Genomic DNA, 12,381 nt, shown 5'->3' with positions numbered 1-12,381 from the left:
TGGTGCAGAGGGGAAAAAAGGAGCAGACCTAGGGTTCAAGTGTTTTTTACCATCTATAGCTGATTAGGCTACATTTCTATATTTTAATGTTGGGTGGATGGGGGGGTTCTTTTGTGATTTGGTTTTCCCTGTTTTAAACTTTTTAGAAAAAAGTGAGGACATTGCCACTCGCCCTTGTCTTTCATAAAACAAAGCAGATGAGAATATAAATTCTGGGCATACAATATATCCAGTAATAATATGAAAAGTAAAGCATAAAGTCAAATGAAGTATAAGAAGGAAATATACGGTGAAATAGAGACCTCTACTTTTCAATAAACTATGAGAACAGTAATTCAGAAGTGTAAAGTGCAGGGGAGGGTTGTAACATGAGTCATGAATGAATATTGTCCTTTTAAGATTGCATTGTCTATAGGACTGCAGTTTGCAGTTTGTTAGGAGAGTGGGTGGATACACATTACTAACTCTGTACTGTAAATCACAGAGACACAGTCACACCTTTCTTTGCATGTGGTAATGTTTCCATAACTTCCTTGGGTTCAGTAAAAGGCTGGTACAGTCTGTCCTACTGTCAAAACCTCCCCCGGCTGTCAGTCTGTCTGTCCGTCACGTCATGTCACACTTTTGCCCTACTCATATCTCCGCCACCGTTGCCCCTATCCATGCCAAATTTTGCACACACTCCTTGGCTGCCAAACCACAACTTCCACCTCATTTATCACATGGACCTCTTCTAGGCCGATTCTTGCAAAACAAATTTTTGGACACTGCTCCTACAGATTCTGCCCTAAAATCACGCAGAGCGGTACACAGTATCTAAAGTCATGTCATCAACATGGATCTGTCCCATTTCCCATATTCCCTCCCTCCTGATTGGCTACCATTGCCTTCTAAAGTTTGTGTATGCGATCTGACGGTCGCTTATCTCCCAAATATGTTGTCTTACCGGTAGCTATAGACACAGGGTAGACCACTGCTACACATAAACTCCTGAGATAAATGTCAGCGAAGGTGTCCACAGTACACACCTAACAATTGATGCGATGCATTGAACATTTATATTTTCATTAGGAAGAATGTAATATAGTCTATTTCTCACCTAACTATGTCTCTGGAAAATATGCCAATACATTGAGTCCATGCTAAAGTCACCAGACTAAAATAAAAGTCTGGGTTTCCGAGGATACCAGACTAGTAATGGATGGAGAAGTCTGTTAGTACATGGGTGGAGAGTCTGGAGAGTGGTGATGATGAATCACAGTTGTTGCATGAGCAAGACACTCCCTTCTGTAGGACTTCTACCACTGAACTGACTGCAGTTTGTTGGATGAAGGGGGTGGAGACAAGATAAAATATCTGTACACTGATTGCACATAGATATTAAAAAAAGGGGGAAAAAAAAGGAAGTTGTTCTGTCTTTTTGCAAAATTCCCAGTATTCAACTTCAAACCCCAACATAGAATCCACAACTTGATGTGATATTTTATGACTGAGAGACTGACATACATTTTATTGTATGATCAGAGGGCGGCTTCTGTTAACTGACAGTGACTTATCGTTTCAACCTTCGTCCTCCCCACCTGTTTATAGTACGTTCCCTTTTCGATCTCCACACCCAGGAAAAGGAGACAGGTATTACAGCCTGACTGACAGCCTATATAAAAGTAGTCACAGCACAGCCAATGCTTTCGGTATTCTACCTTCACTTCCCCGGAGTTGTCTCTCGATTCAGGGGGATTGTACGCAGTGAACACATCTTGATTATACTTTCGCTTTCATCATTGGTGTGCCTGTGTCAGCCTCCAGAGGAAAACCGGGTAGGGTAGCCTACTTCTTATGGCCAATACTATTCTATACGGTCTGGTAATTAGCTAATGTAGCCAATATCAACTCATGCTTTATTATTAATGATTATTCGTCGCAGCTTTGTTTCACGTTTTAAATCAGTTCCATTGTGGAAACGGAGTTTAGACGTTATGTAACAGCGTAGCAGGCAGCGATACTTTCCAAATAGAGAGAAAACTATTAGGCTAATGAACGCGTGTGATAAACTAAACTAGGCTACTCTTTTTAGGGCTAGAGCTATTTCTCAAGAACATTTCTGTAACTAGCCTACTCTACTATTAACCGCCGTGGGCGTTAGGCGGCTATTATATTTACTAGGCCTACAGCATTTCATTCTCTCTTAATACAGGAAGACCATTCATCATCAGCCATGGCCACCATTGCCGATTCAAATGCTGTCTTCGCCTTGGATCTGTACCGTACTTTAAGCCGAGCCAAAGCCAGTGGGAATGTCTTCGTCTCTCCTTTCAGTATCAGCTCAGCTCTAGCTATGGTCCATCTGGGAGCTAAAGGCAACACTGCTGATCAGATGGCAGAGGTAATGACGTCTGACACACTGTGACGCAGCAACCACACACGCACGCGCGCGAACACGCCATCACACACGCACCAAAGGCAGGTGCTTTCCGCTTGTGGTGAACATTTTTGTCAAAAGAAATATTTATTTTTCCACAGGCACAGACTGACATACAAAATGAGTAAGAGCTAACCTGATTCCCTGAATGACAGATCTGTAACGCTCTGGGGGTCTTTGAAAATAAACTTTTGAGAACCACTGTAGGCCTACTCTGGGCCTACTAGTGGACTCCTATGTGCCATACAAAATAGTATCATAGTAAATAAGTGTCATACATTAGCCTACTTGACATTCCGAAATGTGGTCTTATGATCAAAATAAGACCATGGTGTGTAAAAACGAAATCTAAAATTTGCCATATCTTGCCACAGACATCTATTTAAATTTTTGTTTTGACTGTTTTGTTCAAATTGAATCATGCATAATGACATTGCTAGAATAGCCTAGTATTTCTTCCATGCCATGCTTTATGTAGGCTCTAAGAGCACCTGTCACTAAAGGGTGTGACAGTGACAGGTGACACCTGTACTTTGACCCCACTACCTGCCTCTGGAACACAGTACCAAGGCTATTATACACTTAACATTGATTGCACCCAAAGCAGTGTTTAACTAAATTAAGCAAACAGCACATTTTAACTCAGTAACTAATTACGTCGGAGGATATACCACCTTTGCCGTTTTCAAGACAAACTTGACAATGAAATAACATCTCAGCATTGTGTAAAGGAGTACTTCACCCATTTTCAACCTTGGTGCTCACTAATGCTCTTCATATATAATTATTAATATTTGTAATTATTGAAATGGGTTAAGTGCTCTCATCAATTGCATAAAGACAATTTATTCTCCTAACAAACAGTCTCTCTGACTTGTGTACAGGCCCTTTCATTCAGCTCAGTCAAAGACGTGCACGCAGATTTCCAAACACTGAACAGCGACATCAACTCGCCATCTGCCTCATACACTCTGAAACTGGCTAATCGTCTTTATGGGGAGAATACCTGCAACTTCCTCACGGTGAGATGTGTCCCATTATGGTAATATGTTTGCACACACATCACCAGCTACGGTTCCTCCGGTTGTGTGGACAACAAAGAAATGTCTCCATTTTCTACAGGAGTTCCAAGAAGCCACTCAGAAGTTCTACCACGCTGACCTGAAGGCAGTTGACTTCATGGGAGCTGCAGAGGACTGCAGAGCAGAGATCAACAGCTGGGTAGAGCAGCAGACCGAAAGTAGAGACTTTAATCAGACACCTATTTATTATCTGTTCTTTATATGTATGGAGCGATGGGATGTTACAAAGCCAACATGGAGGCTGATGTCAGTGTTGAGTGGTTAGTTTGTCTGTCCTTTTCTTCTCTCACAGATAAAATAAAAGATCTACTGAAGCCAGGGACGGTCACCCCAATGACAAGACTGGCACTGGTCAACGCCATCTACTTCAAAGGAAACTGGCTCAACCGATTTAACGAAGCGAACACCAAAGAAATGCCATTCAAACTAAACCAGGTAAACAGGCAGAGGAAGAAAATGCTGTTGCATTCAAAACATAGCGGGATTTACCAGATGTAAACAACTAGGGTGACAAAAGAAATCAGTATGAGAGATACATAACTAGAAACAGGCTCTCTGCAGTGCACATATCTCCAGCTTACCCAGGGCGGTGTAAAGTAGCTTTCCCACTGTATAATATCTATAGTATCCGTTATCTCTATATGTCGAGAGATATGTCATGGTGCCTATGTTGCAGGTGTGGAGTGTGCTTGCATGCACGTCATACTTGCCCACGGTCTCCATGTGTCTGTGTTTTTGTCTCTCTCAGGAATTGTAAAACTACTGCTGTCAAATTATACACAGAAGTTGCTAGAAGTACAGTAGACCCTGTATGTCGGACGTACACACAGTTTGGCTAGTTCCACACCGTAGCCTCACCGACATATCCCATAGCCGGGTCTGAGTTGATGAGTTGATGAATTAAATAAATAAAATTCATTCTGGGAATAATATTCAGGGGTTGAGTTGAAGTTCCTTAGCCTACTGGCAGTGTGCACAATAGGTTCGACACTAATTAGTGTAATACTTTGCAAGATTAGCTCTTTGAATTCACACAGATAGACAGATAAAAATATGATCTCTGGCCCTGGCCTCTGCCCTTGTAGAGATAACAAGACTGGGTCTAAAAGCCCCATTAGCAATGCTCAGACTTATAGACAGGTTTCTTGTTTACAAACATTGAGACTAAATGCACAGCTGAATGTATCATGTAATCAATTCCTACCAATCCCCAAACCTGTTGTTTTGGGGAGCGCTGCATGGTTTCTATTTATTGGCTAATTTTGGTACAGACCCATCAGTGTGACGTGGACCAGAAACCCGTCTATTGTAGAGGTTCTGCTTCTGCTTAAACCCCACTGGAAATGTTGGAAAGAGAAACTGCATTTTGCCCAGAAGGTGGCACTACAGGACATGGGTTCACTCAAATTGTTAGGGTTGTTCTTCTTCCAAGGGAAAATGAAATCACTTTCACACTTTTATGCAAGTGAAGGTTTTTGAGCGGTGGTCACAAGAGGAAATGCATTTTGAGATTGTGTACAGTGCAGTGTGCACGTGCAGTGGTACCCAAATCATTTTTTGGCTCAGGGAACCCCTATAAATATTTCTTTTCACCCGAGGCACCCCTATTATATTCATAATTTTCACTCCCAGCAACTATTTATGGCATATTTTAGCGATTATGTTGTGAGGAAAACATTGAGATAATAGCCATACTTCAAGTTTAAAGTGTAGGCACCATGAAATTTGCCTTGTAAAACTGTTGACACATGTCTCTAAAGGTCCCCCTAAGTATTTTTAACATATATTTGAGTCATATTAGTTTGGAAATATATAGTTACATTTGAGGTTTATAAATTAATAAGACCAACTGGGGCCATTTTGGGAAATAACTTCGGAAATAAAGTTGTCGCGTGAAAATGACGTAAACAAGAGACTCTCTCCTGCCCTCTTGTCTCGGTGAAATGCAAGCTGGACACGCCCCCCTTGCTGTTTCCTTGTCAGCACGGCTGCACGGACTGACAGCGCAGCGGTGGAAGAAGTACTCATATTTTGTACTCAAGTAAAAGTATCAACAAGTAACAGTATCGATACTACAATGTAGAAATAAACCGTTACAAGAAAATGTCTGTCACGCACTGTGAGCTTGTAGATCGGCTAATTTCAAATGGCCGATGTATATATAGTAATTAATGAATGGTTTGTAATAATAATTAAACAAAGTATTTTTAATAACTTTTTTTTAAAAATAACTGCAGAGGAGTAAAAGTAGCCTACAATGATTTATTTTGAGATGAAGTGGAGTAGAAATAAAAGTACTGAAATGTAAAACACTCCAATAAAGTAAAAATACCTCAAAAGTGTAGGGCCCTACGTAAGTACAGTATCTGAGTAAATGTAGCGTACTTAGTTACCGACTGCAGGCGAGCCGATTAGAAGAAGGCTATCTCCACCTCAAAGTACAATCAATACTTGAGTAAATGTAGGCTACTTAGTTACTTTAGCGGGCGAGCGGCTCTCATCCACTCACAATGATGACAAGCCTCGGTACAAAGTGCTTGGTTTAGTACTTGAGTAAATGTTGGCTACTTATACTTTACACACGAGTCCCGAGCGTAGATGCGAGCGCAAGCCTCGGCCAAAGTGCTTGGTTTAATGTTTTATTTTAACTCTATCTTCTAATTATTATTCACTTATCCTCACAAATAGTCGCCCTGTCCGGCTGTCCCCTATTTATCTTATTTTGTCATGATGATTTGTCCCAGAAACGGCCCGGGAAAGAAAAGCTCCATAAAAATCACCGAGTCACAATGGCTTGTTCATCCCGCACATGAACCTCTCATCGCGGCATGAACAGCGAACAGCAGCCGCTATCCACAAAGCCTGGAGCGAAGTCAAGACCCCCCCCCCCCCCCCTCGCGACTGTAGACTCGTGCGAGCTGCATGTGCTTCAGCATGAATACAGCGAAATCAGTCCCATCAATTACGAAACATAACACAACGTGTGATAGCATACATATCGTTGGTCATCGTAAAAAAACAGGAAAAAACCTCCATAACCAAACACCGAGTCCCCTCTCCTCTGTTAGTTCTACCCACGGATGAGCCCGGCCGCTGGGCCGGGCAGAGCTCCAGTAGCCGCTCTAGCAAGCCTGGAGCGAGTCAAGACACGCCCCTCGCGACTGCAAGCACTTGTTTTCAATATGAATATAGCGAAATCAGTCACGTAAATTAATAAAATAATATACGAGGGGACAGAATTCAGATCGTTGGTCATGGTCATTAACAATGTTATGTATTTATCTTTATTATTAAAGTATACAATAGCGTAATTCCCACAGCCTTTTCCCATTCACTTATCATTGGGTCACGTGAGCGTGTTCTATAAATGACACGCTGTTTTGGCTCGTCACATTCCGAGGCGGCTGGGCGGTGCCTCGGGAGTTGGGACCTCCTTCTTCCTACAGCTCCCAATATTAACCCTTTCAGGGTATAGTTGCATTGGCAAATATATTCACAACTATGTCACTGTTCTATTGACACAAAGTAGTGCCCGTTATGTTACCCTTCCTTTAAAATGATACTTACTAAATATATATATTTTCAAGTGTCCAAATATATTCCAAATATCAGATATCTCGCAGCACCCCTGGACTGCCGTCACGGCACCCCACTTTGAAAACCCCTGGTGTACTGTATACAACTGGACATTTTGGCGCTGGAGGAATTGCTGTTGGGTCATCAAACATGAGTAGGGGCCATTGTCTGAGGATCTGATTGTATCACTCATTGTATGTTTCCGGTGTGTCAGAATGAGAGCAAGCCAGTGGAGATGATGTACCAGGTGAAGAAACTACCCTTCAACTACATCCCTGACTACAGCTTGCAGATCCTGGAGCTGCCCTACGTGGGGGAAGACGTCAGCATGTTCATCCTGCTGCCTGAAGAGTCCACTGATGGCTCTGACCCACTGCTTAAGGTAACGTTACATGACAAGCAAAACCTCCAGAACACAAATGAAGGACCCACCACTTCTAGCTTGTTTTGTACGTTATTCAACTAAACCTGATTGGCAAGTGATGCTTTGGGAGTCATTTCACGTTGGATTTATGCCAACCCATGCCAATCTATGCCAACCCACCACCACTTAATACTATTTATGTATTTATAATACTGAATAGGCACCCTATTATGAATGCATAACTGCTGTTGAAATACGTCCAATGATTGCTATTATATTATCATTTATAACAATCCCCAAAATGTGTCTTGTGTGAACTTCTGCCGCTGTGATGGCAATGTGTTTGACTTATCACTAGACGTAGCCTATTAAACACAGTGTGTGTGTGTGTGTGTGTGTGTGTGTGTGTGTGTGTGTGTGTGTGTGTGTGTGTACGTACGCGTGCATGCGTCTCATACATTCACAGCTAGAAAATGAGCTAACGCAGGACAAGCTAAATGAATGGACCAACAGGGAGAACATGGACACTGGCACAGAGATCATAGTTCACCTGCCCAAGTTCAAGCTGGAGGAGGAGTATGAGTTGAACGATCCCCTGGCTAAACTGGGCATGACAGACGTGTTCTGCGGGTCAAAGGCAGATCTGTCAGGAATGAATGGTCATGGAGGACTCTTCCTGTCGACGGTGGCCCACAAGGCCTTTGTGGAGGTGAATGAGGAGGGAACGGAGGCAGCCGCGGCTACTGCCGGCATAGCTTCCTTCTGCATGCTAAGAGAAGAACACTTCACAGCAGACCACCCCTTCCTCTTCTTCATAAGGCATAATAAAACCAATTCCATTCTTTTCTTGGGCAGATTCTCCTCTCCACAGTAGAGAAACCAGCTCAGGGGGTCCAGACTCCAGGCTGAGTTATATTGAAGGGAAAACTAGCACGAAATGTAACCTTGAAAAGGAAATATTTTAACAGAGTAAATGCTGTAAGCATTGTTTTTAAACTAAAAGAATGTGTCTTTAGCTGCCTTATTGTTGAAATATGAATAAAAGTATTAAAGGTGCTATAAGTGATGATTCTTTTTGGCAAATTATTGTTTGTAGTGTTTGTTCAGTAATAGGGGTCTCCCTGACTCTTTAGTAAACAGAAAATACATTGTCAGGTTGGGATACCAATTTTATCTAAGAGAAAAAACATTTACAGGATAAATGAGTGAAATTGGTGACCCAACTGAAGATCTATTTTCTTTTTACTACAGCCAGCTTGTTGGATGGCATATAAGGTTCTGAGAGGGAGGTTTCTCTCAGAAACCATGCAAGGCACCATCCTGCTCACCGGGAGCAACTAGATGTTCAGAGTCTTGCTCAATGACTCTTCTAACACTGGGGTAGCCGGGATCAAACTGGGAGCCTTTCGGGAACCCTCTGTGTTATAATGGTGGTTTCTCTACTCCTGAGCCGCTACCACCCCCAGGAGCAGCCAACTTGTTTGATGGCATATAAGGTTCTGAGAGGGCGGTTTCTCTCAACTGACAGTGACCTATGCTATGTCCCCAACAGAGACCCAGGGGAGGATCTGATTCAGGGGGATTTTTCTGAGTAGACCAAAGGGGGGGGGGGAGCAGTTAAGCATTTTAGGCATTTTGAAATGTGTAAACAAATAGCATCATCAGTTTGCATCATCTGGAGACAAAATGCTCCTTAGCAATGTAGCAAAACAAAGGTAAAAAAAGAAGTTGACCCATGTTAAAAAAGTTTAACGTATACAGTATAGGCCTACTGTAGCACCACCTACGTATATGCACGGTGGCACGACAGCTTAGCTAACAACACTGTAGAGCTCAAGACCCTGATGCTAGATAGTGAGCGTGTGGAGGGCAGCGACTCAGAAGTCCTGAGTAGGTGTTAACTAGGCCGCACTCTCGCATCGCCTTGTATGCTTTAGTTTAGCCTATATGCAAATCTATCAAGTATGACATTATGAATGTTCCTCGGAACGCAGGTTTTTGCCAGCCCGGGCGGCATACCCAGGGCTGTGTCAGTCCCTGCCACAAATCATTGAAGCTAATTAAGCCAAACATTATGGAATATCAAAACAATGTTTACCGGCCAGCCATTATCACATGCCATGACTCACAAGACCATTTTGTTCCTAAACGGGCTCCTCCTGCAACATTTGGAAGTCAATCGTAGCCAATGGGAATGAAAACTTTGAACATCTTGAACACATTTTTCCAGATATAATACTGTATATATTGATTTGCATGAGTTTTGGAGTGAAGCCCCTGATACACATAGCATTTTTTTCATCAATATCAACCAGCAACGACCAGAGGCATCAATTGGGTGTGGCCATTGGCAGCGTCATTGGATTAATCTTTTTGTGCCTTCACCCGTGCAAGACACCAGTCATGTTGCCATACCTTATCAACAGGCATGAATTTATTTTAGGAAGTACATTTTATTTTTTCTCCCCTCTGGCCAAGGTATGGCCAGAGGGCCTCTGGTCGTTGGTCGCCTCTGGTCGTTGTTGGTTGATATTGATGAAAAAATGTATCAGGGGCTTTAAGTGGAGGCGAAAAACATGATCCCCACCCCCTTCCATTGCGGCCTGGCGAAGTAAAAAAAAAAAATGAAAAAACTTTAATAACCTTGGTGTGTGTTTGTGTGGTTGTTTATATAAATGTTTGTGAGCGAGAGATAGTGAGTGAGTATGTGTGTTATTTAAAGAAACAGTATCATATCACACATCCTGTTTCAACCGCTGCCAATCAGACTATGGCACACACACACACACACACACACACACACACACACACACACACACACACACACACACACACACACACACACACACACACACACACACACACACCCACGCACACACACAAGCATGCACACACAGGGCAGATATTTTCTTTTCTCCTTGAACAGACATACAGACAGACAGTCAGAGGGTCTTAGCAGAATGCATCCATTTGTCCTACTATTCCTCCTATTTAATGTCACTGTGGCAACTGCTGTGACCGGTTGTCTTAGTGACCGGGACAAAGATCACCGTCCCCAGAAGAACTGCACAGCGGCCGGATTCACTGACGTACCGACAGGAATCGAACCTTCAACCCAGGTAACACACAACACATTTAAATCTTAACAGAACATTATAGAGCAGTATACTAGTCCTGGAACGATAGAAAACCACCCGTACTAGAGATTCCTGAGGACCAAATAATAAGTCACAATGTGTGGATATTATACAGTAAGTGTGTGTGTGTGTGTGTGTGTGTGTGTGTGTGTGTGTGTGTGTGTGTGTGTGTGTGTGTGTGTGTGTGTGCGCGTGCACGCGTGTGCGTGTGTGTGTGTGTGTGTGTGTGCGTGTGTGTTTTTCAGGTGCTGTTGTTTACTAACAACCTGTTCACCAGTCTAACCTGGGCCTCCTTCCAAATCTTTCCAGAAATATATGGGATAGACCTGACTGGAAACCAGGTATTTAAGAACAATCTGACTGACTGACTGACTGACCAACTGAATGAATGACCAAACAACTGACCTCTCTTCTCTTCTCCAGGTTCCAGCTCTCTCAGAATCCTCCTCTCCAGTTCTTCCCACTCTGAAGGTTCTGAAACTGGGATCCAACAGGTTGACATCTCTGCCTGAACATTCCTTCTCTGCATGTCCAGCACTCATGGAGCTCCACCTTCCAGGAAACACCATCAGTTCTCTGACGGACCTAACCTTCTCTGGACTCGACAAGCTGGAGGTATGTACAGGAGGTTGGAGAAGGGAGAGGAGAGAAGGGGAGGGGAAGAGAGGATGATGATTGAATAGACAATATCTTCTATGCCCTATAGGAAGGATGTAAGATGTAACAGATATTTTCTGTTAATCCTGGCTTGGCTGTGTTGTGCTCTAGATCCTGGACCTGTCATATAATAACATCAGAGTTCTACCTGATCTCATGCTCCACCCACTATCTGCCATCGAGACACTTTTCATTGAAAACAACAAGGTGACATTACCACAAATGCTTTATTACACACTAAATACGACAAGGTGGTGTTACCTGCAATATTTGATTACACATTTAATATGACACAGTGATGTTTCTGTACTATTTTATCAGAACAAGTTAACAATAATGTAAGTACTGCAGTATTAGTTAGTAATACTATTATATGTACAATACTGTATAGTAATTTCTCTTCTCTATTTCCACTTCCTGTCTGTGAACCCAGATCCTGGTAATGCCCTCTGATTGGTTTAGCCAAAAAGAGGAGGTTCCTTACCTATACCTCTCAGGTAACCCCTGGACCTGTTCCTGTTCCCTGGATTACCTGCATCGTTACCTAGTCATAGATGAATACATGGACAATGTTTACATTAGAGATGGACCAATGGTGATTAATAATCCAGAGAGCGTGGTAAGTTCAGTCCAGCAGTTAGCAAAAACGTGTCTTGTTGCTAGGTGTTAACCTGTTTCCCATCTCAAAATGTTTAATTTCAGGGACCCCCCAGAACCAAAATTTGAGTTACAAATGTTCGCTTAAAAAAAACATATATTCAAAGATTTGCACACATTTTCACGACTTTTCAAAAATAGCAGATCTACAATATCTGCTATTTTTCAATAGTAGCTAAATAATTACGACCCCTCCACTTTGGGGCCTAGTAGCTCAGTCTCACTTTTACCCCCCTTGTGACGCCCCTGGGTGTGTGACCCTCTGTTGTTGCTAGGTGTGTGACTCTCCTGCCTGGCTGAAGGGAACTCCGGTGGTGAATTTAGCGAAGACAGACTTCTGTGCTGAAGATGAATACCCTGCCACCACACAGCATCATGATGAACCCACTCCAACCGCGGGCTGGTCCTGGGTCCGAGCAACGTCTTCCTGGTACGAGATGGTCACTCAGCTGGTACACTGGACACATCACTCACGGTCAGAGGTCAGGG

General features: G+C 42.8%; 1 protein-coding gene across 2 annotated transcripts; it reads left to right on the top strand.

Annotated features, from left to right (window-relative positions):
• The first annotated feature begins 1,699 nt into the window (after positions 1–1,699).
• serpinb1 (serpin peptidase inhibitor, clade B (ovalbumin), member 1) lies at positions 1,700–8,452 on the top strand. Of its 2 annotated transcripts, none has more exons than XM_080722242.1 (7): positions 1,700–1,817; positions 2,195–2,383; positions 3,304–3,441; positions 3,542–3,659; positions 3,794–3,936; positions 7,292–7,459; positions 7,908–8,452. In XM_080722242.1, the coding sequence occupies exons 2-7, from the start codon at positions 2,216–2,218 to the stop codon at positions 8,313–8,315; spliced, it is 1,143 nt and encodes a 380-aa protein (XP_080578368.1). In that variant the 5' UTR covers positions 1,700–1,817; positions 2,195–2,215; the 3' UTR covers positions 8,316–8,452. The 2 variants fall into 2 exon arrangements, with proteins under 2 accessions (XP_080578368.1, XP_080578369.1); XM_080722243.1 differs by having other exon boundaries at positions 1,787–1,817; positions 2,199–2,383.
• Positions 8,453–12,381: the final 3,929 nt, after the last annotated feature.

Source organism: Nannobrachium achirus (genome assembly GCF_963921795.1).
Source record: "Nannobrachium achirus genome assembly, chromosome: 1".
Taxonomy (NCBI): domain Eukaryota; kingdom Metazoa; phylum Chordata; class Actinopteri; order Myctophiformes; family Myctophidae; genus Nannobrachium; species Nannobrachium achirus.
This window is presented reverse-complemented; position numbering and strand designations above follow the sequence as displayed.

Excerpts from the sequence above, each read along its gene's own strand:
- serpinb1 (XM_080722242.1), top strand. The coding sequence starts at position 2,216 with ATGGCCACCATTGCCGATTCAAATGCTGTCTTCGCCTTGGATCTGTAC. Across the intron at positions 3,442-3,541 it reads ATACCTGCAACTTCCTCACG|GAGTTCCAAGAAGCCACTCA; the intron begins GTGAGATGTGTC and ends CATTTTCTACAG. Across the intron at positions 3,660-3,793 it reads GGTAGAGCAGCAGACCGAAA|ATAAAATAAAAGATCTACTG; the intron begins GTAGAGACTTTA and ends CTTCTCTCACAG.